Source organism: Semicossyphus pulcher, unplaced genomic scaffold, assembly GCF_022749685.1.
Source record: "Semicossyphus pulcher isolate SPU_LCO1_2020_fin unplaced genomic scaffold, fSemPul1.0.p SCAF_10, whole genome shotgun sequence".
In the NCBI taxonomy this organism is placed as follows: Eukaryota; Metazoa; Chordata; class Actinopteri; order Labriformes; family Labridae; genus Semicossyphus; species Semicossyphus pulcher.
The window spans coordinates 28,728,988-28,756,689 of NW_027211604.1; the positions used below are offsets into that span (position 1 = coordinate 28,728,988).

The 27,702-nt window shown below is 41.8% G+C and overlaps 1 protein-coding gene across 2 annotated transcripts in view; it reads right to left on the minus strand.

The window, feature by feature from the left end:
* Positions 1–27,702, minus strand: part of arhgap32b (Rho GTPase activating protein 32b) — a 107,037-nt gene that overhangs the window by 25,262 nt on the left and 54,073 nt on the right. The window contains exons 5-10 of one of the 2 annotated variants that reach the window (XM_069666396.1): positions 26,274–26,360; positions 22,692–22,829; positions 20,795–20,887; positions 19,486–19,608; positions 18,508–18,585; positions 13,987–14,068 (exon numbers count right to left, since the gene is read on the minus strand). In XM_069666396.1, the coding sequence (XP_069522497.1) occupies positions 13,987–14,068; positions 18,508–18,585; positions 19,486–19,608; positions 20,795–20,887; positions 22,692–22,829; positions 26,274–26,360 (601 nt within the window). Of the gene's footprint in view, positions 1–3,077; positions 3,166–13,986; positions 14,069–18,507; positions 18,586–19,485; positions 19,609–20,794; positions 20,888–22,691; positions 22,830–26,273; positions 26,361–27,702 lie in introns of those variants that run through there. The other variant, XM_069666403.1, reaches the window with a different exon arrangement.

The following is a 27,702-nucleotide window of genomic DNA, read 5'->3' on the forward strand; positions in this document are numbered from 1 at the left end:
GAGTTCACCCTCACTTTCAGGTACCACTCCAATTTCTGTCTCTTTTTCAGAAGACATTCCCTACTCAGGCCATATTACGTGCGAGTAAATTATTGCAGACTAAGTGGCTGTTGAAGCCGTTTCTGCTGTGTGAAAGGCTGTGAGATCCATCTATCAGGTAAAAGCGTAGTAGCTGTTGTTACTGTCGCCGAGCCTTACTGGATAGTGCCTTTTGCGGACTCCACGCTTCCAAGTTTGTGTCAAAGCAGTTTATTTATAAGTTTGAAGTCTCGGGCACAAATGATAAAATAACCCTGATGACATGAACAAGGTTGATATCTTAGACTCAACACAGAAGACAAACTGTGTTCACAGGTTGAGTGGTAAAGTAGTACTAAAGTTGCTGTATAAAGTTGGTGGAGTGTCCCTTTAACACAAACAGCTAAGATTATATGTCTTCTTTAGAATATTCTAAAGGGGCGGGGCCGAGATGTTAACAGTAGGAAAATGAGCTGATTTGCCTAGCTTGCATTTGCATAAATAACAGAGAGACTCAAGACAGGACAAAGATAAACACTGAGAATGAGGCTATACTGCTGAGTAACACTGACAGGTCGAGGCCTTTAACTGACTCTGTCTATGACGAGGTTCCCCCCCCCTCGTAGAGACCACGAGAGGCCGGGACACGATGAGCCAAGAGTAAGGAGAAAAGAGACCGAGCATTCCTGAAGGAAGTAATGGTGATCTTCATCCTCTCTTTCCTTTCTCCAACACAAAACACAACGCCTCATTCCAACCAGTTAGCAAGAAGCTATTCAAAACACAGACTGGAGGAGAAACAACAAAACAAAGTGACACTGCTCCCTAAAGTAGAGCAGGGACACTGTAGAGCCAATCAGCAGCCTGTAGCCTGAGATATTTGATACACACTGTGCGTGTCAGTATTCGATGAATACACAACCAGCAGTGGGCGTGACTGCAGCTCCTCTGGGCTTCACAATGCTCTCATTGCAGCTCGGCTCAGCCCTTTCACTCCAGCCTGCACCCCCTCCAGACTCAACAGCCCACACACACATAAAGGCAGCAGAGCGGGAAATTCAAACTGCACTACTCTAAACTGTATTACTTTCAGAAAATCGTTTGAATGGGTTTTGGCTACAATGTGATTGCTGCATGCTTCAAAAGCTTTTCTAAATGGACTACATGTGTTTTTACAGTGGTGGGTACTTTAAACTTTAAGTTGCTTCTCTCTGGGTCACAGTTGTGCAGAAATAAAGAGGATTTTGACGTGCATGTGAGTCAATATTGTGCGTCCGAGGATGTCTGCATTTATGTATGCTTTACTTTTGCATTCACTCACCATGTAAATCAAGCTGCAACCTCCAGAGCGGAGAAATAAAACCATCGAAGTGCCAAAAACTGCAGTTCCTCCAGTGGCCACTTGGGGCTGTCTCCAAAAGTGAGTCAGTCCCCACAGAGCCCCATATAAAAAAAGATTTTGTCTTTACAGCTATTTTCCCAACACTGACAGCTATACAGATGGTGAATTTATATTTATACAACTCAACTGTTTAAAATATATTAAGGCTTAAATTTATGCATAACTAGGGGCGTGGTCACTTTAAGAGACGGTTGGGTAATACCAGCTGTCTGAACTCATTGGTAGTGTTTGTAGTGTGTTGTTGCATTTTGGATTTTTTTTCTATTCGTGCAAATTTCAGACAAATAATTTGACTTGCTATTTAGCAAATGTTTAGCGTTTTCGATAAGTGAAAATCAGGTATTGTTATCTATGGCAGCCAGCCCATATATGGGAGTCAGGATTGTTGTTGGCTTTTCCCAGCAGAGAAAACAGTGCCATTGTGATGAGAAGAACAATTCATTTTGTTTACTCCACTTGCAGAGATGTGTGCGAGCAAGCTGTGAGTCCGCTACGTTCCAAAAGCTCTCTAAGCTTGTTAAGACTAAAATATAAAAATCTCTGGCAGGGTATCCTCACAAATAGAATCTCATTCTGTGGGAAACACTGTTTTTAATCCACATAGCTAGCTAAAGAATTAGCTACGAGTATAGACTGTATATTTCTGATAACTTTTTAGCATTTGCTAACCCTTCTCCCCACCCTCTTATGTCTAAATAAGGTCACTTCAAAGTCACCAACCCAAAGATGGTGACAGCCAAAATGAACAACTCCATGTCCCAAATCCTCCACAAACAAATGGGTGACTTCACACTGCACACTTCTTACATAATGTCTATGATGTAAATACATACTTCATGAAGGAAGTAACCAAGTACAAAATCCTCCCAATATATTCCATCTTACACCGAATAATGACTAAACTACTGATCGTTAAAAAAACAGGAACATGTGTCCATTGTATGTCTGAGTTACAAACTAGGAACCAGAACATTACACTGGGAGTCACTGTGTTTACACCCATTAACACATCCTCATAACCAGCTCCTGTTGGTGTTTCTGGATGGCTGTTCATTGTGTAAACAACAGAGCAGTGTGTCTGCCTGTTAGAAAGCAGCCATGGGTGACACAGAGCTCTGTTAGCAAAAGAGAACCAAAGTGTTTGGAGCAAAATACATGATTGTTCAACAGAAATGTCATGAAAGAGCGACAAATATCCATGTTAGTGCCAAAAGCTACTTTCAAACAACTATCCTAAAGCTACTTTTTATAAATTCAATTATAAATCACAAACTAAACGTGGCTTTATCATTATCATGGATATTATTTTTATTTACATATTTCAGTGAGGGAGAACGGATGAAGTTGTGTACTTTGTCCAACACTGTATTTTAATATTTAAGGGAAAAGCAAAAAATATTGTTTTCAAATACGCGTAACGAGAGACAGATTGGAAAAATGTGGAGTCATATGAGGAAGGAGCAATATTTTCCCCACCGCGCAAACCTCCTCCATCATTCAAAGTGTCTCTATTCACATCGTGTAGTATGATACTTTTGCTTTTACCAGTGTCCCAGAAAAGGTACAGTCCACCATTTTTATGATGAGATGTTTTCGCGTATACTTATTAATATATTCCTGTACACAACTCAAAACAACAAATAACGTGTTTTCTTACCTTGTCTCCATAACGCTGGACTTGTCTCGAGGCTTTAAGACGGTATTTTACTCGAGCTCAAAGTACAACTAAAGTTCAACGCTTCTTTTTCTAACGAAACTCGTGTTCAAATCAGCGACTTAACTTTCTCTAAACGGTGCAGAAACAACGAAGTACCTTTAACCATCAGTGACAAAGACAATAAAAGTTTAAAGTTTGGACACAACGACCAGAAGCGCCGCAGACTTTCCTCTTTGCTCAGTCAGCGAGTATCCACACACTCACACTCAGCTCCGCTCCAACCTATTACAACGATTACAACCCCTACACATGCTGCATTCAAGGAGACCCGGAAATATGAGAACTACCGTTAGTCATCCAAATCCAACAAAATTGAGAGGCTATTATTTAAGCAGATCTTACATAAAGTCAATAGAAGGGAGTGTTTTGAAGTATTTTTTTTACTTATTGTGATTTGTTTGTTAAAAGGATTAATATATTTAAAATCTACAAAACCTTAAGGTTATGTAAGTTTTACAGGTAATGCTCTTGCTATTGTTTATTTTAGATCAATGTAAACAAGCTTATGCAAACAACGAACTCCAGCAGCAAGATCACAGTCGACCAGTTTTACACTGTACGTAACATAATAGTGTAATAAATTAGCTCATACCAAGATGTCATGCCCTAAATATCTGTTGCAAAAGAATGAATGCTCTAGCTATTATAGGTTTGATAGGTAAGGCAAACGACATTCTCCAGCAGCAACCATCAGGAGGTCTGATTTAATAAGGTTAAAGCATAAATACTTAATGCCATGTCTGCAGTCTGTAGATTTCTGATAAACAGTCCACTTCATCAAAACTCAGCAGAGAGCTCCTTCTAAGGTAAGAGGCTGTAAATGTTGTGAAGCCTTGATACATTTAAGTGCTACTGTACAGATATAAAAACAAAATATGTTGTGTAACAAAACAGCCATGAAAGCTAGAGTTACTTTGTGCTGCAGTTTTACAAGAAGAGGATACAGTGTGCATACTTATGAAAATTACTGACTTGCACATGTGCATGATTCTTATAATGCCAATAGCTTTTGAAGGCAGCATGAGACTCAGGCAGCAACACAGTGGAAACACTCCTTTACACTGAAGACAAATGCATCTCCTTACAAGCAGAATCCCTGCTTTTACTACGGCCAAAACTTTCCACACATAATACCTGCTTCATATCTTACAACATACTCACGTGAAGAGACTATATGTGTTATTCTTGGCCTGTATACAAAGTTCAAATACAATAGTTTCAAACAAAAGGTTAAGTCAAGAAACTACAATACAATAACTTCCTATTATTCTTTTCTTCTTCCCTCTGCCCTAATCTCTCATAGGCTGCTGCCAGATTTACAGTTTACACGTCCTCCCAGACGAACAAATCCAACTGATTCAAACTAATCAGGTGAGAAGAGAGACCCTCAGACCTGACCACTGCTGACTGTCTGACCCCGAGCTGACACTCTGACTGTCAGTCCGACTCAGTCCGGCTTAAACAACATAGAGTAGGGCCCTGTCTTCACTCTAAATCAGCTCTCCCTCTGAGGGGCCCCCGGCCCCCTGAAAACATTATCTTATTAAGTCTTTAACTAGCTTAGCCCCTAATCAGACACGTTGAGTCAAAATAAAGTCAAACTGATTTGTCGTTGGTTCAGAATTACAAGACTGCAGTGAGACTTCTCCCCTGCATGTGATCGCTTCAACATGACACACGGTGAACAAGTTACACAGAGAAAAACTGTCCTCATATTTATCTTTTTATGAAGAATTCAGATGTTTTTCATCTTCAGGACAGAAACTAAGTGCATTTACTCAAGTACAGATCTAAGGTATGGAAGCCCTAAGTGGATATGCATCCATACATTTTATTTACTGTTTTCCCGTTAAAAGGAGTAATTTCCGGTTGTTTTCTTGAGATCTTGACTTATTTATCTCGTTATCTCAGGATAACAAAGCTGGTTTTCTCGTGATAACGGGATCATTTTCTGGAGATCCAGAAAACAAAACAACAGGCTGGTCACTGTGATATTACAGAGCAGGACATGCCATGCTGCTATTACCCACACTAATGAGGGAAGTTAAGCCTGTTTCTATGTTTGTTTTGAGCTTTTACAACTCTGGGGATACAAGTTATCATCATCTGATGTTACGGTGGTGCAGTGTCATCTCGAGATAACGACATAACTAAGACGAGATCTCGAGAAAACAACTGGAAATTACTCTTTATTGTGGAAAAAACTGAGTAAATACAATGTATAGGTGCATGTCCACTTAGGGCTTCCATAGTAAGGTACTTCAAGTGTGGAGTATTTGAATTTTTGATTGCTTTACTTTTTTTTGGTACAATTTGCTACAATGTACTCCTATTTTAGCTCAAAAATTCACATCATGTTTCTTAGTCTTGTGACCACGTCTTCTTTTTATCTGTAACCTTAAGAACCTAAAAATTGGTGTTCTTTTCCTCCGCACCTATTAGCACCTGTCATGTCGAGTCAGGATAAGTAGCCTGGCACAAACCACAGGTTTATCTCAGGGGAATTTACATTTGGAACAACAGGACACTTTATCCTTTGATGCTTTAACACAACTGCATATGTGAGGGTTTTTATTGGTCTGTCAGGCCACAGGCTCAATGAACACTGTGTTATCTCATTTAGCAAAAGATAGGGACTGAAGGGACAACTGTTTCACTGAAAGTGTATAACTGTAGGTAAAGGATGTGAACACTTCTTCTACCACGTCCATCCTCCATGTGCATGTAGTGTTGTGCTTTTTTCTGAATCTGATCATTTTTATGTTAGTCATGAAGCCTTAATCATCTACTATATACTAACTATGTGGCTTTTAAGGACTAGATGTCACTTAACTTTCTTCATTTTAAATCTGACAAAACTGAGCTTCTCGTTACTGCAGGATGAGTTGGCCTGTATCAGCCCCGTGATGAATAACACCTCTACAGGAATGACTTCCATGATGTCATGTAGCTTATAACAGGATGAGAGCTTTGTGCTGGATTAACTGCAGCAGCTGTTTTGCATGGATCTGAATGGTCTAATTCAAACTGGGGATGTGGAAAGAACGAGGAAGTGTATTTTTACAGTTGCATGCAAAGTTCAATGTACAGAAGCCAAACGTCATGCTGTCTGAAACATAAACACGGATGTAAATCTGGATCCCTACCTGCTGGTTAAATGCCGTTTGGCTGTGAAGCTTTGCAACAACACAGTGTGAAATAATTTGTTTTAAAAATGCAACAGAGCTCAACAATGATGCAACACAGCTCTCTGTAATGTAACTGCAGATATTCATTAGCAAGCGTTTCAGTCATTCCCGTGAAAAATGATCTTTGTGCTTCACTCAGTGAAAACACAGCCAGAGTTGTTAGTGTGTAATCACCAGCGGCCTCCCACAAACAAAGGTGTGGTCTACAATAACAGTATCTTATTGTAGCTAAGCAGCAACACGAGGGATTGAGAAAGGGTTCACAGCACCAGGAAATGATCTGAGGACAGATCTCACTCTGTCCCGCACATTCTCCCCTCATTCCACTTCCTGTCTCCCTCACATAACCAGCTGTCTTGGCTCATATGTGCTCACAGCTGCCTAAATCACTGGTCCCCAGACATGACGAAGGCCTGCGCTGAGGAGGGTAGCAGAGGGAGGAGGGGTTTACATCTGGGTCAGAAACTGGTCGGTCTGTTTGGGGAGGGAAGACGGCTGTCGGTCATGTTTTATCCAAAGCTCACAACGCTTTGTTTTCCCATTGATGTCAGCTAAACTGTACAGAAGATTGATCTGTGTTCAGGTTCCACTTCAACACAACACAACCACGGACACAAGTAAAGGCTAAAACGTCTCAGCTTCCATCGTCCTGATTTTAACTGGAGCATGTTAACAATTTCCATGGTTTCACTGGGAAAGGTTGGTGGTAGATCTCGGCAGAGCACACATATTTTTCCAGTGCCGTGTGGCTCCCTGCAGGAATGTGCTCTTTCAGTCTCCATGGAGAGGCAGACAGAGATTCTTACTGTTGCAGGACAAAGCTTACCGCTCAATGGATGGGTTTACAGGCCCCCTCATTGTAAAAGGATTAAATAAATCAAGGCCGGTCGAGACCCCAGCACCACGGCACCCCTGCCGCGGCCTTTCAGCCCCAACCAAACAGACACACACAAACACAGCTGGCCCCCGTCCAGACACAGGGTACACTCGGCGCCTTTGAGAGGTGCTGTAGTAACCTGGCTCACCCCTGGACTCATTTGCATACACCTTGAGGAAAAAAAGGAACAGGCAGCTGGAGGGATATTTTCTTTTGAGAGAACATTTGAAAAGAGGGGTCGCATTTTACACCATCACATCTAATCCCAAAACTCTATATAGAGTCATTTTGTTTCTTTTACAGACAGACGTCATGTAGAAGGATTGAAGAACATTCAATCTGACAAGACCTGAAATATATGCAAAATACAGAAGTATGATAAATTTATCTTACAGAGCAGAAGGAATGTGTGGGACCTCAAGGGGGACTTCTTTTATTTTTAAACATGTGCCCTATTTTGTAAAATTTTGGGGCCTAAATGACGGATAGGTACAGCAGCCCTGAAACAGCTGCAAAGCTACCAGACATACGCTTGGTACTGCTGCCTGCAGTAGTATGTGCAAGTCTTATGTGACTTGGTGTTTGTAGAGCCCATGTCCGCTAACAGCGCAGTTTAGTGTTTTCAACGCTCAGATTCCTGAGCACACAGACCCCCTCAGCTGTTTTTTGTCGCTGCGCTCTCAGTTGAAAATAGTTAAACTTTTGGAACACCACCTCGCTCGTCAATGTCACTTCTCCCTCACTGACCAATCAAAATCAAGAAGGGGCGGGACTTACGGTATAAACTTTGTCAACAACAATGGTGGAGGAGAAGCTAATCCTTTCATTTTTTCGAGGGAACAATTTCCAGGTCTAGAGCAGCTGCTAATGTCAGGACACGATTCCTAAAAACAGACTTAACAGTTGCTGTGTTCGAAATACCACACTATACTAGCAGCACGTACTGATTTGGCCAAAGTGTAGTGTGTAGTATGACAAAAATACCTGGATGTTGTACTGATTCAGAAAAACATCTCCAGTATGCATCAGAGCAGTCTACCTCACATGCAACCGGGAGCAATTTGGGGTTCAGTGTCTTGCCCAAGGACACTTCGACATGTAGCCTGAGGGAGCTGGGGATCGAACCTCCGACCTTTGGAGTGAAAGACAACCGACTCTCTTTCAGGGCTGTCAACTAATATTCTAAATTTGAATATATAACCGAATTGTAATAAAAAACGGATATTCGGTTATTCAAATTAATATTTGATGTCGAAAAATCAGCACTACCGCGGATGTCTCGCGTGTTCTTTTATGTCCTTGTGTGCACTCTCCAGGCTACGGAGCATTTTTGAATGCATCACGTCACTGTATACATTAATGATTAACTTTAATCTTGCTGAAACAAGCTAATTATACAACAAAAGTGTGGCGTGTGGTCATGATGGTGGAGATTTCAAATCCCAGTCCGGCCGGAGACACGGATTCTTACCCCCAGCATCACAGACAGGTCAATGTCGATGTTGATCTTTTAAAAGGCATGTGTATGTTTAAATAAATATACCTTTGCAACTAAGTTTGTCTCTCGCTGTATTGGACATATTGTGCAAAAATAGATATTTGAGTAGTTTGAACCTGTGTGTTTTATTCGAAGGAATAATATCACTAGTTGCTTTAAAGGGAGTGATGTAGCGAACATGTTTTTCTGGTTAAAAAAAAAGCAACTTACCTGAACAAAAAGGTCTTTTTCTGTAGCCAGTATTTTTGTAACATTATCAGACAAACAGAACAACAACCTGAGCCTGTCATTGAAAAAAATGATCAGGTGTATTTGCCCTGAAAGATGGTGTTGCAGCCATAACAGCCTGTTTCACGGCCGCTGGCTGAAGAAATCTACTGAAGCAATTCCACAGCTTTTCTACCTATTAATATATTTAGACCCCAAAACATGTAAGAAAAAAACAAAAACAAAACAATAAGGTGCAGCTTCAAAATGAGAAGAAATTTCAATCAAACATTGGAAGAAGACATATTTCTGCTCCATACATGCTACTAATGTTACTACACAGTGGCATGTGGCTAAAAGCTCATTAGTCCCTGAACAGAGTGCAGAGATTATGTGGATAAAAGTGTTAAAGGTCACAGACAGGTCACAACCCTCTTTATATTCCTGTGTGAGGGTGAAGCTATAACCCCAGCTAGATCCCCCGTTTGAAGCTACAGTGACAGGTATCAGGTACACACACTAGATGTATTAGGGTCACACACACACACACACACACACACACACACACACACACATCACGCAGGATTGTGGAGTTAGTTCTTGTTAGGGTTTTCCACACTGAAGGGTTTTTGTCTACCTGAACTTATGCTGTAGTGGTTTAGCGGGTCGGCCACCCATGCACTGTCCTGTATTACACTCTCCATCTCCAAGTCTGCATGCAGCCGGATGGACAGATGAGCCGACAGACAGATGGACGGATGGATGATGGAGACATGAGAGAGTCAGCAGAGGGAGAGAAGCACGTCAAGTTAGAGAACAGAACAACTGTTTAACGCTGGGACTGTGAGGTCAGCAGCTTTGCATAGAAATGATACTTTATGTTGGAGCAATAACCTGTTTTATGAGATTTACAGATAAAAAATACTTAAAGTAAGTTTGCTTTCAACAATAAAACAGGTCTTTTTAAATGAAATGTGACTGCAAAGTTATAATCCTTAAGATTTGGTGCTTTAACACCCTGTAATAAGTTCTCTATGTTGGTGGCTGGGTTCACTATTCCTGCACAAGATTGAGATTGATCTACAAATAAGGGATTTACCTGGAATAATGCAGCCTGTAATACTGAGGTAATGTGTTTAATCTGATGTGATATCAGCCTCACTGTTTACTGTTGACTCTCCTGGCAGCTTATCAGAGCTGTATTGAGTCACTGCTAATGCTAACACAACAGCTCCTGCATCAGTTGTAAATATTTCAGGAGGTAATGGACACAAAAAGCAACAACATTGTGCTGTCAGATGAAGAGCTGCACACCTCGAACTCCTCAACAAGCTATCCATCTCTCTGTTACTGTGTCCTGCTGTTGTTCTGCATGAGATCAGATGCAGGTTGCTCATGGCATGATGGTAAAAAGGTCAGTTATTGACCTACTTCTTCGTTCAAACAATGCGAGTTTGTTTGGGTGTGCTGGTACACGGATCAACCAGTTACTCTTCGGTTGTATTTCTCACAAATTAACCACTTAGAAAGTGTTTGCTGTTCCCTGAATTCTGGGATTAACAGCAGAGTGAGGCTGATATTTTAGGCCGCTGTGTTCCTATGACAGAGAAACTGGTATTGGATATATTTCCGATATCTGCAGATATTAAAACTGCTTTTGCTGAACACATAATGCAGATGTTTTGGGGAATTAAGAAATGGTGTCATCCATAGTTTGTCTAGAGCAAAGCACGCTCTAAAACTGTAGTTTGCAATAAACTCAGTACTGTCTACAAATCATGCAACAGGGCATCACAGCTTAGCAGACCCTGGTCCTTAAAGGGCCAGTTTCAACCTCAGTGCTATCATGCTGTTATGGGGAGCTAATGCCATTATGGTCGATAAAAATGCAATTTGGCTCTGTGCCTTTTGAGGATGCTATCCACTTCTCCAATAGGTCCAGGAAAACCTCCGCCAGACTACGTAAAACGCGTCATCTAGCGGAGGCCAGGGAGCTCGCTAAACTACACTTCCTCAGTCTAGGACGCCCGCCTCCAATGTCAACTTTCCACAGCTCCATTCCGCAGCTATGGTGACAATTTTAAATATTCTTGCTTCTGTCGATTACAGAGAACACCAGCTTTGACTGACGGAGGCTTTTTCCAGGGGCAAACTGCTCCTTTAATATAATCGGTTGGCAGAGAATAATAAGGTTAAATATTCTTTTTGGTATTTGTTTAAGAAAGCAGCCTTCGTGGCATCTTTGAACAGGCCTAAAAATGTCTACTTTTTCTCATTCTCATGCATTGTCCTCATTAAAACCAGTCTCAGTCTAAAAAACCCCATATGGGTCAGGCTCTAATCTGCACTTTTACAGCTTTTACAGTAAGCACAGGTACCGTCAAATCAACCAAGACACGAATCTTAAAGATTATAACTTTGACCACATCCAAACTCTGATGTACAAAATGTCGTAAGTCCAAATGTGCAGATGCATTTTGTGTGTGTGTGTGAGTAAAGGTGAGGTGAGTGGACAGGTGATGAGGTGTGTATACCAACACGCACAGGGAGGGAAGAGACTCCAAGAAGCGGGCTGCAGGCCAGAGCAGGGGGAGGCTGAGGCAGAGGAGTAACAGTCAAATGCAACAAATCAAACACATGCTAATGCTAATGTACATCCCTGTGCAGTGAGACAACAACAGTATTAATGATGCACAGCAGTGGAGGACAAGCAGTGCAGGTTGGACACATAAACAGGCAGCTTAAACACGATCACTCTGTTCTGTCTCTGATAATTAACTCGATCCATATTACTGAAAACAGGGCATCTGCAGGTTTTAGAAAACAATTATTACACTTTGGTTTTAACTTTGTAGAATCATAGACTGTATATAAGAAGTGGACATAGCCTCTTGCTTAAAAAAAAAAACAAGCCAATGCCCTAAATCTGCTTCCTTTCTCATGTCCAACAGGGGGCGACTCCAGTGGTTGCAAAAACAATTTCAATTGTATGAAAGTCTACGAGAATAAGAGCCTGCCTCTCTCTTGATTTATTCCCTCCGTGAACATTTTCCTAATGAGTTTATGGTCTCAATCTCGTTTCAAGTCTTCTTCAACACGGCATGATGTTTGTTCTGTAAATTATGGACACATTTAGAGTAAAATAGACGATTATGAAGGGCACTTATGGAGTGGCTACCTGTCACTTCCACAGTGGCCTCAAAAAGACCTTGCTCAGAGTTTGGTTTTACTTAAAGTGATAATCTCAAAGATCTCAGTTTTCGTTCTCTTTGGCAGCACCTATGGTGATAAATGGTAATTGCAGGACAGTGTTGCATGTGTGACGTCCACGGTTGGCTCCGGTTGTAACTCTTGATTTTCCTCGCTGACGGTCGCTTTCCTTTTCAGACTGTTTGCTTCATCTGAGCGTCGAGTTTGTTTCTTTTTCTTTGGAGTTTCACTTCTTTTTGAAGTTGTATCTGTAGTCATCCATCTTTTCTTTGTTTGTTCAGCCATAGTAGATTACTGTTTACTCGCAACACTTGCAGAGACCGGAAAAGCAGCCGCTTAGCTCCGCCTACCCTCTCTGGCAGACCAACCACTGCTGGCTGATGGAAAACGCGTCACTAACTGGGCGCCGCTTGAGATTTTTTTCTGTGAAAGTAAAACTAGTCAACCCCAGTCTGTAATACTGCAGATTAACAGGCTTTCATCAGAGGGCCATAGGCTCAATCACCATTGTGTTACCTCATTTAGCAATAGACAGTGACTTTACAGACATTTATCTAAATTAAAATATTCAAGATTATATCTCTTATGACTCTGTCCACTTCTTATATACGGTCTATGTGTAGAATATAAGCAGATATTTATATAAAAGCCAAATACCCAACATATATCTGATCGATCAAAAGCTAAGGAACTCAACTAATATGCATACATTTGCACTTTAAGGGAAAAACAACTTATTTTTAATCTAAATAACATACTTGACCTGCGGATACGCTGTGAGGGGAAAAACTGCACGATTAAGGAAACATGCAAAAAACAAAAAGCATTAAAACATGGCTCAAAGCAGGGAGAGCAGGCAGATTAAGTCAGGACTGTGGAGTGTGCTGTTCGTGCACTGCAGCTACAGTTAACTCATTTCTGATCAGTCACACTGTGTGAAAGGCTCATTTAATCGACTGGCACATCAGATAACATGGGCGTCCATCAGCACCCGAAACCCTGCGCCTGTAATCATAGAAACTCTCATGGCTGTGGATCTGCTGTGGTTGCTATCGTCACTTATTCCAGACCCTGAAGTCTCAGAGGCTTTTTGATGGCTAAGAGCCTCGACTCCATTGATCCAGCCCCAAAACCAGCCTGATGGCTGAGACAGAGAGTCATGAGTCAGTGTTTGGATTTGGAAGATGTGACGTGGATCTGAACAAGATGTTTATGTTTGATCAAGAGGGCTCGGCTGTGACGCGAGCTGCTATATTTGTCAGGTGTAATTGTAAAGAAGTGAGGGCAAAGTTCAAGTTCAGCTCAAGTCTTTATGGCAGCCAAGCCTCCTCGTTCATTCCAAGAGGGTTTATGATTTACATTTGTGTTTGACTCTCTCTGGAGCGTGCTAAAGAGCTTATGTGTTTGCTCTGGATGGCGGTAGATTAGCGCAGTTATGTGCGAGTGGATTTGCATAGTGCTGAGTCAATATAACATGATTAGAGAGGAGTTATTTCAGGGGATGATGTGTCAGAATTCAGGGTTTCTTTCACTCGAGCATGCTTATATATTTAAGTTAAAAAAATCATCTTTAAACTGAAGATTGTGGATCTATCAAAACAGGTAAACACCTCTAACAGAGCTCTATATTCCATTTCATTTTCAGGTTAGTCAATACCTCCAAAAACTAAATCATTCATCAAATCAGAAGGAATGTTGTGGTCAAGGTGTGTTAAACAAACAAACAGCAACATCATCCATCACAGACATAACCACTTCCTGAACACACAGCCAAATCAGTGAGACATAACTCCCATCAGTGATCACTCCCTTCCAACACACTTCCTGTGAGTGCCTTAAGAAGAGGAGGAGGAGGAGGAGGGGGAGTACCTGGTTTTGGCACCGTGTTGGTCATGGACTGCGGCACTTTATCATTTATGAGCTCCACACACTCGCTGGGAAAGAAGCCAACCTGGAGAGAGAGAAGAGTGAGACAGAGAGGGTGAGGCGGTGCAAGTACAATCAGATTGAGATGATGAAATGAAGACTGAGAGACGGTCGACAAGGCGTCTACACCGAGGTGTGGTGACACATTGATCATGTGAGTCTGGTGTCAGAGGATGTGTCAAAGAGGGCACTTTGGACTTGGTGGTGAGGAGATAACACATCGAGTACATATGAAGTGAGTCTGGTGTGTTTGTGAGTGGAACTTTGGTGAAGCTGGGTTTGGCTTTTTAAGCGTTTTTAAAAAGGAAATTAGGAGTGACTGCCTCACAGTTTTATGCCTCCACCAACCAGTCAAGATGAAGTTTACATCCATCAGTTTCCCACAGTGTGAAAACAACAGCACAAGTAGGTCTATGTTCAACGGGAGTGGTAGCAGCACTATCATTTACAGTAGGGACATGATACCAGGGAACATCTCTCTCTGTTTCTCTGGAGGTCATGAGATAGTCAGCAGACTCTTCTCAAAACAGCAGAGTGATAACGTAAACAAGGGGCACAGCGAGGGGAGATTGTGTTGTTATCTCAATGGATAAAAAATACAAATAATCATATAATAATGACATATTATGTTTGTGAGAAAGGGACAGACATGAGTTGACATTAACCTTTGACCTTTTACCACCAAAATCTAACCACCTTTTTGAGTCCAAGGGGGACGTTTGTGTCAAATTTAGAGAAATTCCCTCACGGTGTTTCTCAGAGTACGACAGAAATAATTGCCAGGGAAGTAATTTTCTGGGACATGACGACGTCAGAGAGAAGTTGTCGTTTGAGCTTTTGGGTTAAAATATCATCACTGTATCATTTTATTCTTTGTGACACTAATGTGAAAATATATCATAATTAGTGTGTGAAGTCAAGTTAAATTATGACCCAAAATGTTTTTCTCAGAGATCACAGTGACCTTTGACAACCAAATTCTTATCAGTTCCTTTGTTTGGGCCAAATTTGAAGATATTCCCTTACCAGGCGTTTATGATATCATGTGCACAAGAACGGGACGGGCAGGCCGAGGTTATTATCGTAACGGAAACTAACAAATAACAAAAACGAGATTGTCAAAAACATTTTTGTTGACTGAAAAAATAAAAACGAGGCTTTACAAAAGAACGCTATCTAACTGAAACTGTATTTTGTGTTTATTCATCATTTATTTCACCCCTGACAAGAATCCCATATGACAAAAACCTAAAAGCAAGCTTCTTCAAACAATAAATGAGGGCGAGCAAACCAGCATTAAAAACGAATTAAAACTACACAGATCAGCCATCACATTATGACCACCTGCCTAATATTATGTAGGACCCCATTTTGCTGCCAAAACTGCCCTGACCCGTCGAGGCATGGACTCCACCAGACCTCTGAAGGTGTGCTGAGGTATCTGGCACCAAGACGTTAGCAGCAGATCCTGTAAGTCCAGTAAGTTGCGAGGTGGGGCCTCCATGGATTGGACCTGTTTGTCCAGCAAATCCCACAGATGCTCCATTGGATTGAGATTTGGGGAATTTAGAGGCCAGGTCCTCAAACCATTCCTGAAGCATGTTTGCAGTGTGGCAGGGCGCATTATCCTGCTGAAAGAGGCCACTGCCATTAGGGAATACTGTTTCCATGAAGGGGTGAACTTGGTCTGCAATGATGTTTAGGTAGGTGGTACGTGTCAAAGTAACATCCACATGAATGGTATGACCCAGTCACCGGTTCACTGGTTTTCCTTCCTTGGACCACTTTTGGTGGGTGCTGACCGCTGCAGAGAGCTGCAGGTTTGGAGATGCTCTGAGCCACTCGTCTACCCATCACAATCTGGCCCATTTTCCTGCATCCAACACGTCAACTTCAAGGACAAACTGTTCACTTGCTGCCTAACATATCCAACCCACTGACAGGCGCCATTGTAACCAGATTATCAATGTTATTCACTTCACCTGTCAGTGGTCGAAATGAATATAAAAACTAATGAAAAATTTCAACTATTATAACTTTGGGACAGACTGACCCAAAGTTGAATGCCTCTGGCCACAGCTATCACTAGTGACATAAATAACTTCTACACTGTGTCAGTGTCATATGAAGCCTTGTAACAAAGAACACCAACAGACACAGCCTCTATCATAAGAGACTGGCTGACTAACTAACCTCTGATGGATCAGTCAGCCTTTATAAGGGATCCAAACATTGTAGATTTGTTAGATTTGTCAGTTTTGCAGCTGAAGTGAAATTCTACAAACATCCTCTCCATGTTCAGAGAGAGACACTGAAACCCAGAGGAGGGCCGTGTTCTCCGACAGCTCATCTGAACTATAACTGAACTGATCAGTGAGCGCCTGCTGGCTGCCAATCTGACAGTAAGGACTACTTTCTCTTGGCAGAGTGTGAGAGAGGGTGGTGCAGAGAGAGGGCAGCAGGTCAGAGGAGGTCCAGCCAGACCAGAGCGTCAAAACCACATTATGTAGCTGCACTGAAAAGAGTTTGTTTATAACTCATTCCATTTCTTCAGTAAAGGATTTGAATATTGAAATAGTTTAAATGATGTGCAATATATTATTACAATGTAATTTTATTTATACAGCAAACACAGGCTGTTTACTGAACACTCATTTAGACACTTGTGTTTTTAGGGGTGGGAATCGTAGGGTAACTCATGATACGATGCGATATGCGATACATGGCCCACCATAGCGATAATATCATGATACAGCAATTCTACGATAATGACTCATATATTTCACGTATATTTTACGTCACAAGAGCCACTGCATGGAGTAGTGATGCAGTGAGTCAAAATTACAAGGAGATCTGTTTAGAGCGCCAAATATTTGTACATTAAAATATCGATATTTGGTGCCAGCCTAACGATAACTGTATCGTATCGTAAGTCAGGACAACGATATGTTGCCGTATCGATATTTTGCCCTGCCCCTAGTTTTTACAAAGCGTTAATTATCTGCCCTCTTGCTCCATTTTCGATGCACACAGGAGTTTCACTGAAAAAATTTTGGATGCACCGATACCACTTTTTTTCAGTTCAAGTTCAAGTACAAGTACTTACATTTGGGTACTTGCCGATACCGAGTACCGACTGTAACAAAGTAAATTGACACAGTGATGCAACTGTTGCTGACATTTTAACACTCAACTTTGTTTTACTTAACAACCAAACATGACAGTGCCACGCATTTTACTTTAGTGAAACCTTCAGCACATTCAGTGGATTTCACTATACACAACATACCACATATAGTGTAAAAAAGGTCACGTGATGAATGCTCCCATTTCTGAGCGCACCCAAACGCAGCACTACACAGCACATCCCCCCCAGAACACAGCAGTGAGGGAGACATGCCCGGACTCTTTTTATCGTCTGTGCGTCCATGAATATGTAAGTTAGTTTGCACTAATGTCTCAAAGCTTCAGTTTGGCCGTGAGTGTTTAGTGCTGTCTGTGAGGACTATGCCTTTTTCTGAAAAGTGACATTGCTCCTTCTCCACCTACCTGCTTAATTAACATCAATGCTAACGTCAACGTCAATACTCAATACTGGTATCGGTATCAGTGCATCCCTATAAAAAATGATGCATGCTGACAAATTTGCGCTGCAGTTTTGTTTAACGAAAAAGACTCGATTCCTGCTATAACGTAACTTCATCCTGTAAAACAGATTCACGGACACGCGTACCTACTCTGTGAAAAGTGTATTTCTACTGTTTAACTCAAGATCGCTGGGACAAAAGGTAAACAAGTTGTCGAGGACGTTAGTTTCCAAAGTAATCCTGTCTGTGAGGCTGCGCAGTGTTTTGGTGCCAGGGATGTTTTCTGTCTGAATGCCTGCTCAGGAAATCTGTCCCACAGTGTTTTATACACATTTATCCAAGTGTAGCCTGTTTACACACAGTAATAGTCTTCATTCATTATTACCAACCTTTATGTCTTAACAGTTCCTGGCCTTTGAAAAGTTTAATGTTTAAAAATAATTTGTTTTTCATCTCGTTATTTAACCTTTTCAAATGTTAGTGAGTGAATGTTAGAGTATTAAATAAGGTGCTCAGGCTACACGATGATGTGAGCTGAAACTTCCAGAAAAGCACTTGACTGTGACAAAAAAACAAGTTCTGGTGTGTTAGAGGATTGTAGTGAAACACTCTAGAAAATGAATCAGTTGAGCGTTGCAGGCGGAGGCACACACCCTGTAATCTGCTCAAAAGCTTCACATAAAAGAGGATTTGTATCTTGTTTTGTTTTTCAACAAACTCTGAATTCTGCTGCACAAAGCAGTGCTCGCTCCTTGTCCTTGCAATACCTCAAGTACAAACCTAATCAAAAGTTTCCAACCCGATGAAAAGACAGAGAAATAAAAAGTGTGCGAGGGTGTTTTTGTCCCCAGCCTGCAGTCTTTAGTGAGCTGTGTACCTGGAAGCCATGTTTTCCTCTCCACCACGTGGTGTCTTCTTTAGGGGGCATGTCGATCACGGACACGATGTCACCGACCTGCAGAGAGCAGCAGAGGGGGAGAGAGCCAGTTAAAGATGTGTTTCATCTAAACGTAGACCAACAGTTGTTGGTTATTGTTTAATAATCAATCATTATTGGTAAATTGGTTCTTTTTCCAGCATACAAGAAGTCAGGAAAATGTAGATTTATATCTGAGAAAAAGTCGATATAAATGGAAGATAACTTTATATAAGACTTCTTTATTATTCAAATATGATAATGTGGAGGTTGCTGGCTTAAGTGTGAAATTATTCAAACATTAAACTAAAGATAACTGCTGCTCTGACGCAAGCAAAGCATGCTGCTGATTGAATTTAGCTAACTAAGTGTGAGGCTAACACAACAATGGGTCAATAAAAACCTGTAAAAAGACTGATTTTAGCAGGAAACCGCCTCCTTCAGTGTCTCTCAGAGGCTCTTCTGCAAACACAGCATGCAGGAAGAGCTTAGCAGAGCTGCAGCCAACGTCAGCTCTCCTACTCTCTCTACTAAATGAACAAAGAACTGTGTAAAGTGTAATTAAAACCATCAGCAACACTGAATAAAGCAGTGTCAGCGTGTTAGTGTAGACTATTGGCTCTAAAGTCATTACATCTATGATTTTCTCTTAAACTCTTCATAGACTGGTGAATTTAAAGCAATTATATTTATTTTAGATATATTTATATATCAAAAATATTTAGTTGCAGTATCATTACAGTAAGGATTGTTCAGAGCAAAGAGATTCATCCAGACCTGATGTCTAAAAAAACATATGTCACCTATTCAGCGGCTGAATGAGCTCACAGGGAACTTTTGTAAAGCAGCTTTATTTCTCAAGTAGTGAGAGAGAGAGAGTGAGAGAGAGAGAGAGAGAGAGAGAGAGAGAGAGAGAGAGTGAAGTGTTGTCGTTGTCACCTCAAAGGACAGCTCGTCTGAGGCCTGGGCGATGTAGCGCTTGATGACGTGGGCAGCAGCGATGGCTGGCACATTGATGGACGACTCTTCATGGACCAGCAGATGATTCCCCTTATTGTCCACCTAGTGCGCACACGAACACACACACACACAAACACACACACACACACAATTTTAACACCATTACGTAACAAATGACTATGTGAAAGATCAAGTAAGTTAAAGATATAATCTTGAGGATTTCCATTCAAAAAAATGTCTGTTAAGTCACTATCTATATTCGAATGAGGTAACACAATGGTGATTGAGCCTATGGCCCACTGATGAAAGCCTTTGTATTTGCAGTATTACAGACTGGGTGTCTGTGGCAACTTAAGCGGAAAAAATCACAAGCGACGCCCAGTTAGTGACGCGTTTTCCATCAGCCAGCAGTGATTGGTCTGCCAGAGAGGGTAGGCGGAGCTTAGCGGCTGCTTTTCCGCTCTCTGCAAGTGTTGCGAGTAAACAGTAATCTACTATGGCTGAACAAACAAAGAAAAGATGGATGACTACAGATATAACTTCAACAATAAGTGAAAATCCAAAGAAAAAGAAACAAACTCGACGCTCAGATGAAGCAAACAGTCTGAAAAGGAAAGCGACCGTCAGCAAGGAAAAGAGTTACAACCGGAGCCAACCGTGGACGTCTGGTTATCTGGAATGTTTGCTCCCGCAATTGCCTTTTATCACCACAAGGTGCCGCCAAATAGAACAAAACTGAGAACTTAAAGATCATCACTTTAAGCACTCTTGTTCACGGATCTTTGCTGCTCAGCTGAATAAATTAGTAGCTGTAATGGCCAGAAGCTGCTGCAGGTATCTACTAGAAGATATTATTCCTATAGGCTCTTGAAGCAACAGAAAGTTTGATGAATCTTTTATAGCGAAGACGAACACTGTAAAGCTCGAGGTTTGTTTTTTAGTTTGCAGAAAGTCTCTTATTTGTGTTCTTTCTTTGTCTATTGATGCAGTTTTGATGATTTCAGTGTTTCACTGAGATTCTCTTTCTCTTTGTTGTAATTTCAGCAACCTCTTCTCGGTTGTTCTATTGTGTAAAAATGAACCTGTTATTACACCACAATTATTTTCTCTAAATGCAGTGTGCATCAGTATTCATGAATGTTCCTGAATGCCCGTTTCATACGGATGGTAAGACAAATCAAAGGAGGAAATAATAGTTAATAATAACTAATGTATTTGGCAGAAAAGCCTCTGATACACTGAAAAAATGTCGTTTTTTTTCAGCTACAAGAGAACAGGTCGTCCTCACCTCCATCCACGTGAGGGCCGGCCCACAGTTGATCTTGTTGTCAGCGATGGCTGAGAGCCGAGAGAGGTAAGCCAACAACATCTGTGAAACTGACTAACATGAAGAAAACACACAGAGGACAAACAGAGTCAGATAACACCATTCACTTACACACTGATGATTAAACTGAGCTGATTCAAACAGGTGTGTTATTATCATTTAAAGTCAGCTTCTTCTGTTACATGTTTTTTAGCGATAAAGGCACATAATTAAAGCGTTGCATCGTAGTTACATTTGAGCAACGTTGATGTTAAACTTCACTGAGAAGAGAGAAGAAAGGGCAGGATGCAGGTTTCAGCTCTCAGCTTAGATGTGAATCCTTTAAACACAGCTGCTGGTGGAAGTATAATAGCATGCTGCAGGAGGCATTGTACAGCTATTATTCTGAAAGCGTCCACACACACAAAACCCCTCAGTGATAAACTGGTTTCACCAGTTTGGTTTGATACCCAACCTGTGCATTCCTGTTAAAGCCTCAATCTGACCAGAGAGGTTTCATGTGGATCAGGATACGATCCACAGAACGGCTGAAGAGGAAATTACTGGCAGAATATCAAGCCGTGCTTTCATAAGACAGAATCCATGAGATCATATTGGATATCAAAGCAAAGTCACAGGAACCGGTTTATCGAGATACCTAATGCCCTCATATCTAGTATTTTAAAAGTATATGGGGAGCAAATGCTATCATTCATGTAATTTAGAGGCAGAGGGAGCCTGGATGGCACTCTAATCAGGGGGGAATTCATGAAAGGATTGTGCAGCTTTTGCACCCGCTAAACCTGTGCAAATTACACAAAAAGACTCATTCTGGGAGGACATGCAGCGCACTTTGGGGTGCATGGGTTGAATGCACCCCAAAGTGTGCTGCAGAGCAAACAGCGTCTTTGTGCTGCGGCGATGTTTGCCTGTATTTAAATGAGTCATTATGCAAACGTGGGGGGCAAATCTGTCCCCTTTCCCCCTGAGTGAAAACAAAACTGTTGCTAGATTTAAGAAAAAGCAAGGTTTCCACCTAAACAACCCTTAGATATATAATCATTTCTGCAAGTCTCAACCCGGTGCCAGGAATTTAAAAGTTAAGTTAAGTTAAAAAGAGAAAAACATTGGATTTAAACCTACCTGGGTGATTACTTTCCCCTGAATGCTTCAGTTTGTAGACTTTAATACAGTCATGCCTCTTTTCCAAACAGCTCTATTTGGGTTTTACTCGACTCTACTCACTTGGAACTGGTGCTATTATTCCTCTAGATTGTTTAATGTTGCAGATAACCTGCTCACTGGAGGCCTTATAATAGTGACCACCAATGTGTATGCAGCTGTTTTGTGCAAAGTGGACAAACAGCCTGATCTTTACTTTGTAAGTTACTTTGCCATCAACAGTGTAGAACCAAAAAAGAAAATATATCGACACAGTGCTTCTCTGATGCTTTGGTGCCTCGGCTGTTTGCTCAGGACGGCTTTTCCTTCTTTATCCTGACAAACATAAATCAGTTTACACGTGTTGAGAGGTCATGTGAGAGAAGGCTGATAGAGACTCAACTGGATCATAAATTAAACTACTTCAAACGACCGCTCCACCAAACTAACTAGTGGTGTGTGGGTTTGTGCAGAGTGTCCTTTGTCACGCTGCTGCTACAGTGTTGATTATCTCAGATCAATCAGTGTTTTCACGTCACCTCCAGTGTCTGCTCAGCATCTGGAACTTCGGTCCTACCAAAATAAGTCCAAGATACTATTCACAGCTTTTGCAGAGGGGAAAACATTTCCAGGTGAGACAAGTTGAGTCGAGCAGAGCTGTACCGTGCAGTGAAATGAGGCATGAGTGAGTGTGCAGATGTGCGTTTTCAGCGCTCACCTCTGACTGATCTGTCAGACTTTCCAATCGAGGCAGCTCGGGCAGCTGGGAGAAGCGTCGGTCGTAGATGCAGAGGTGCAGGTGTTTGTCCAGGACTCGGAAATCCTCATAGCTGCGCTTCACAATCCAACTTCTCCCCTTCAGACAGAAAAACACATCAAAGTTTTTATTCAAGGGCAGCTTGGAAGTCGATGTGTATTTTTGTACTTGTTAAGATGGGAAATGAGCTGCTCTCTGTTTGGTTTCAAACACTGAAACAAACATTTTGCCTCCTGTAGTTGAACTTTGTGGATAACAGTCCAGAGAGCCACACGTCTGTGTGTCAGCAGAAAGACAAGCCCACTAAATCCTGTTATCAACCAACACTACGGTCGCCCCTCTGCTCTTCTTTCTCTCTGTCTCTGTCCCCACAGACACTCTTCTTTTCAAGCCTCTGATACAATGGCACTGTGTCAATAATAAAAACTGGAATGAGGTCTCCCATCGACTGGTACACTGTGATATTGGAAAAGTCTTCATAAACAAAGAGCATCAGCAGCTTACTCAGCCCTTTCTTAGTAAAATACAGACTAAATGCCAGCAGTGCAAGTGCACCGAGAGACTTCTGCCTTCAATCCACCACATTAATGTAACTTCTTGCACGGATTTGTTGTTTCTTTTTCTTCCAGAAAGTCGGGGCTCCAAACCTCAAAACCCCACAGAGAGAAGCGGGTGGTGGAAAAATCTTTGGCTTTGATTTGGCCTAGAAAGATGCGTGTGTACTGAGGCCAGGGCCTGCGACTGGGACTGCACTGCACCACTCGGCCCGCTGATACCAGAGCTGTTTTTAAAGATGTGCTGGGGGGGCTCTGCGGGCTCGGGGAACTCTTTGCCTGCCCCACTTTCAGACGGTGTTTCTAGTTCCCCCCTTTCTGGGTCTGTGGAACTGAACCAGTCTCCCTCTTTGTGCTACTTTCTGTTTAAAGAGCAGGACTCAAGGCCAAATCGTTGAGTCTCCCCCCTTTTTCAAAAAGAACTGGGGTAGATTTAGCAGTTTTCCGATGGCTATAAGAAGAAGGAATTTCCAAGTACAAGGCTGCATTCTTGTGTGGCATTGCCAAGGTCGTGCAAACGGAATTTGATCTGAGGAGGGAAAAGCATGAAAGCAGAATTAAAAATGTCACAGGAGAAGGTCGGGGCAAAGCTTCTGAGCAGCTGCTCTGCATGTGCAGGCTCTACTTTAAGATTAGGCCTGATTTAGGGTTAATCAGACTACTTACAAATCGTGTTAATGACATAATAATAAATAATTTGCCTTTTAATTTACTCTGACATCCCTCCTTAAAAAGAATTCACTTTGAGCTGACCTCTGCTATGAAACGACACAAGGACGCACCACTAGCTGTAAGACGACTGTGCACACAGCAGCAGAACACTTTGTGATGAGTCTTTTATTAACTGATCAGGGCTGCACAATTAATGGAATATTAATTCTGATCATGATTTTGGCTTCCCATGATCAAATAAACAAAACTGACAGAGATAATTAAGTTTAAAATGCTCCGCTTGTAGAAAACTCTGCTGCACATCAAATCAAGCGCTCCCTAAACTAACAGCCACTCCTCCAGGGGGCGATGGAGAGGTTTGGGCTTCACTTTTGGGGAAGCTGGTGTGTCATGTGATGCGTGCCTTCCTTGCAGTGGCAGTTTAGAGTGGAAGTGTAAACCACAGAGACGGTCGGGAGAAACAAAAGTCAAAGTTCTGAAAAGACGAAGAGCTGGTCCCTCGAAACGTCTCGTCATCGCTTGTTTGGAGGTATTTCAGGTTTAGGGCGAGTGATGTTAAAGCTGAACCTCTCATCTCTTTGCTGATTTTGTCCTGTTCGTGCTTAAGTGGTGGTTTTTTAACAAAAAATCTAATTCTGCTTTCTTTAACAGTCATATGTATCACTCACTTTAAATGTTTGCCCTGGAAAATGTAAACAGGGGCAGCGTGCAGTTAATCGCTTCGTCTGACACCTACCCCCCCCGCCAGCAGTTTCAGGCATTAAAAATAACTTTACAGAAATAATCAGTCTTGTCGCTGACGGTCTGGTTTGTTTTTGTAGGTCACATAGAGTCATCAGAATTCATTTCAGTCTGTTTCATAACCAGAGAAAAACTCCTCACAGGAGCTTTAAGCAAGAAAGAATAATGTGCAAAAAGAAACATGCGTCTGCGCCGCAAAGCAACACAACTTACAGCATGTGCAGCATGATGAGTGTATGAAGGCCAAGAGGAAGAACGAGCTACTCCCCGGCCTTGTCCAGCGTCAAGTCAGACATCCATAACAGAGACGCTGTACAGCGCGACATCCTATCCACCCAACTCCCAAAGACACACTGAAATTACCCATGGTGCACCCAATTCAGGTATTGAACCTGATTTTAAGTCGTAGTTTGATGCACAAAATGGAACTGAAAGCGTTTATTTAAAAGTGAAAGTACAATAAAAAACATTTTGACGCTAAAATAATAAATAACCAAGATCCCTATATTGATCAAAATAATCATGATGCTCATTTTGGCCATCATGCAGCCCTACAACTGATACTTGGTGGACGCTGACACTGATAACTGTTAAAATTAATGATTGGATGATCCAATGATGACATACAAAAATGTAAAAACACGAGCATCTTTTCCAACAACACGAGCACACAAAACTTCCAAAGGACTTTGTTGTCTGAGAGTCCCTGAGGAGGAGACTTTGGGAAACAATACCGACCCTGTTTCCATGTGAAACTCTGGAGATGCTTTTTAGTGTGTGCGTGCAGAAACAGAGACTTTGTAACACCTGGACACCAACATCAGTCAGGACGTATTCTGCCCTACTTAAACCCGCCGCCCGTCATGTGATCCGTTTATGAAAGAAAACAAACATGAGCATGACTTGCAGGAATAGACTAGACATGAAAAACTAATTACAGGCTCTGCTGACCTCGTTGTGAATGCTAGTTGCTGCTGTCTAGTTGTATTCAGCGTGTCATTAAGCTACTACAGCCTACATGAAGCTATTATTCCACTGTGTCCTGTGCCCAACAGCGTTATCTGTTGAGAGAACCTGTGCCTGTTTACAATGGCATTCAAATGCCCGTAACACACAAATGGTCATGTGACGTGTTTTCAGGTGTGTATATAAACAGAGACTACTTCTGAAACTATGCTACAAAGCTCACCTGGATACCTTGCTTTTAAAAACGCTGTTGGTAAATGAATCTGTATCCGTGTGGACGTAGACTGAGAGTTTGAAGAGCTCACACTCTAAAGTCCATCAGACATTCCTCTGAAACACTCGCACATCTTGGCATTCATCCAAATCTCTCTCCAGCTCAGGTCCAAATTCCCACATAACTTAAATTTTTGAAACAATAAGTTAGGTGTTTCAGAAATGTCTGGGTTTGAGCCAGAGCTCCGCTCGCAGGGACGCCTGAGCTGAGATCTGGACGCGTTGTTCTGAACCATCAACTCAAACACAAAAACACACTTTTGGAGTCTGTTTTTGAGTTTGTACACATGCACAGTGTATCTTAGTGCGGTGTGCATGCTGTGGGATGTACTCTTACCTGGCAGTAAATATGAACCAGGTACACCAGCTCCTTGGACTCATAGCCGTTCCGCGTCACTTCACACTGTTCGTCCCCGAGGGACAGCTGAAAGACACAGAGAGAGAGAGAGAGAGAGAGAGAGAGAGAGAGACAGGGTTCATTACAAGAGAAGAATCAGAGAAAACTGGCTGTAAGTTCACAAACCCTTTGATCAGTCTGTCATAATGAAATTGTAGGTAAACAGCATGATTTAATGCATGGAACTCCAAGTCCATAAAAGTGAATGTGATAAAAGACACACAGACATAAACTTGATGAATTTTGTAACAGAACTCTTAAGATGTGTTAGTGGGACAGAACTGAGCGCCCACATGTTGATGAAATATAGATGAGGAAACATTCATCACAGAGACATCTGCTTGGTGGAAAACAGACTCATGTGGACATCTGTCGACAGCAGACTCCTCTGACAGTTTAGCTTTACAACATCGCTGTCTGCTGTGTTTTAGAGAACACGTCTCAGAGGGTCTGAAGCTGACATATGATGAGGAGGAGTGTGTATTGTAAAAACATTGAAACACTGTGCAGAGAGGAAGAATATGCCTCATTCAATTTAAGAGTTAGTATCAGTTTTACTAAACTCCCTCCAGATTGTTCAGTTAGAGACATGACAAACTGCTGGTGGGATCCCCTCGTACCTGCTTTATGCTCTGGTTTAATCTTTTAGGGACAGGCTTTATAATAAACTCTGACACATTTCAGAGACCCAAAAACTGATCAGAGCTAGATTGTTTGTTTCTTAAGAAGTCAGGTCTAAACTGGTAGAAAGTCAGGCAGACAGATTCTTCTTGAGTTGAAGACTGAAGGGGGGCTCATTCAGGAAGAGTAGTGCTGAGATGGCAACAGAAGCAGCATTCAACAAGGTGACTGAACTGTTTGGAAGTTTGGATATTTTAGACAATGGCCCAAATACTCAGCCTCAGAGCCAGAAGGTTCCTAGTTTGAGTCCTGGTTCGCATGTAGGGGCCCTTTCTGTGTGGAGTTTGCATGTTCTCCCCGTGCATGCGTGGGTTCCCTCCGGGTACTTCCTCCCACAGTCCAAACACATGCTCGTTAGGTTAATTAGAGACTCTAAATTTCCCGTAGGTGTGAGTGTGAGCTTTAAAGGTTGTCTGTCCCTGTGTGTCGGCCCTGTGATTGACTCGCCATCAGTCAAGGGTGTATCCCGCCTCTCGCCCAATGACAGCTGGGATGATGACAGCAGGATAAGCGGTATAGATAATGGATGGATGAGACAAATACTTCACCTATTTGATAAATCTTGACATATATATACATAATATATCACTGTCAGCTACATGGGATAGAGTGAATTTATATGGACGACCAAAGTCTGTTTGTGTATGTGCGTGGGGGGGGGGGAGTTTGCATCTATATTCGGTCGTTT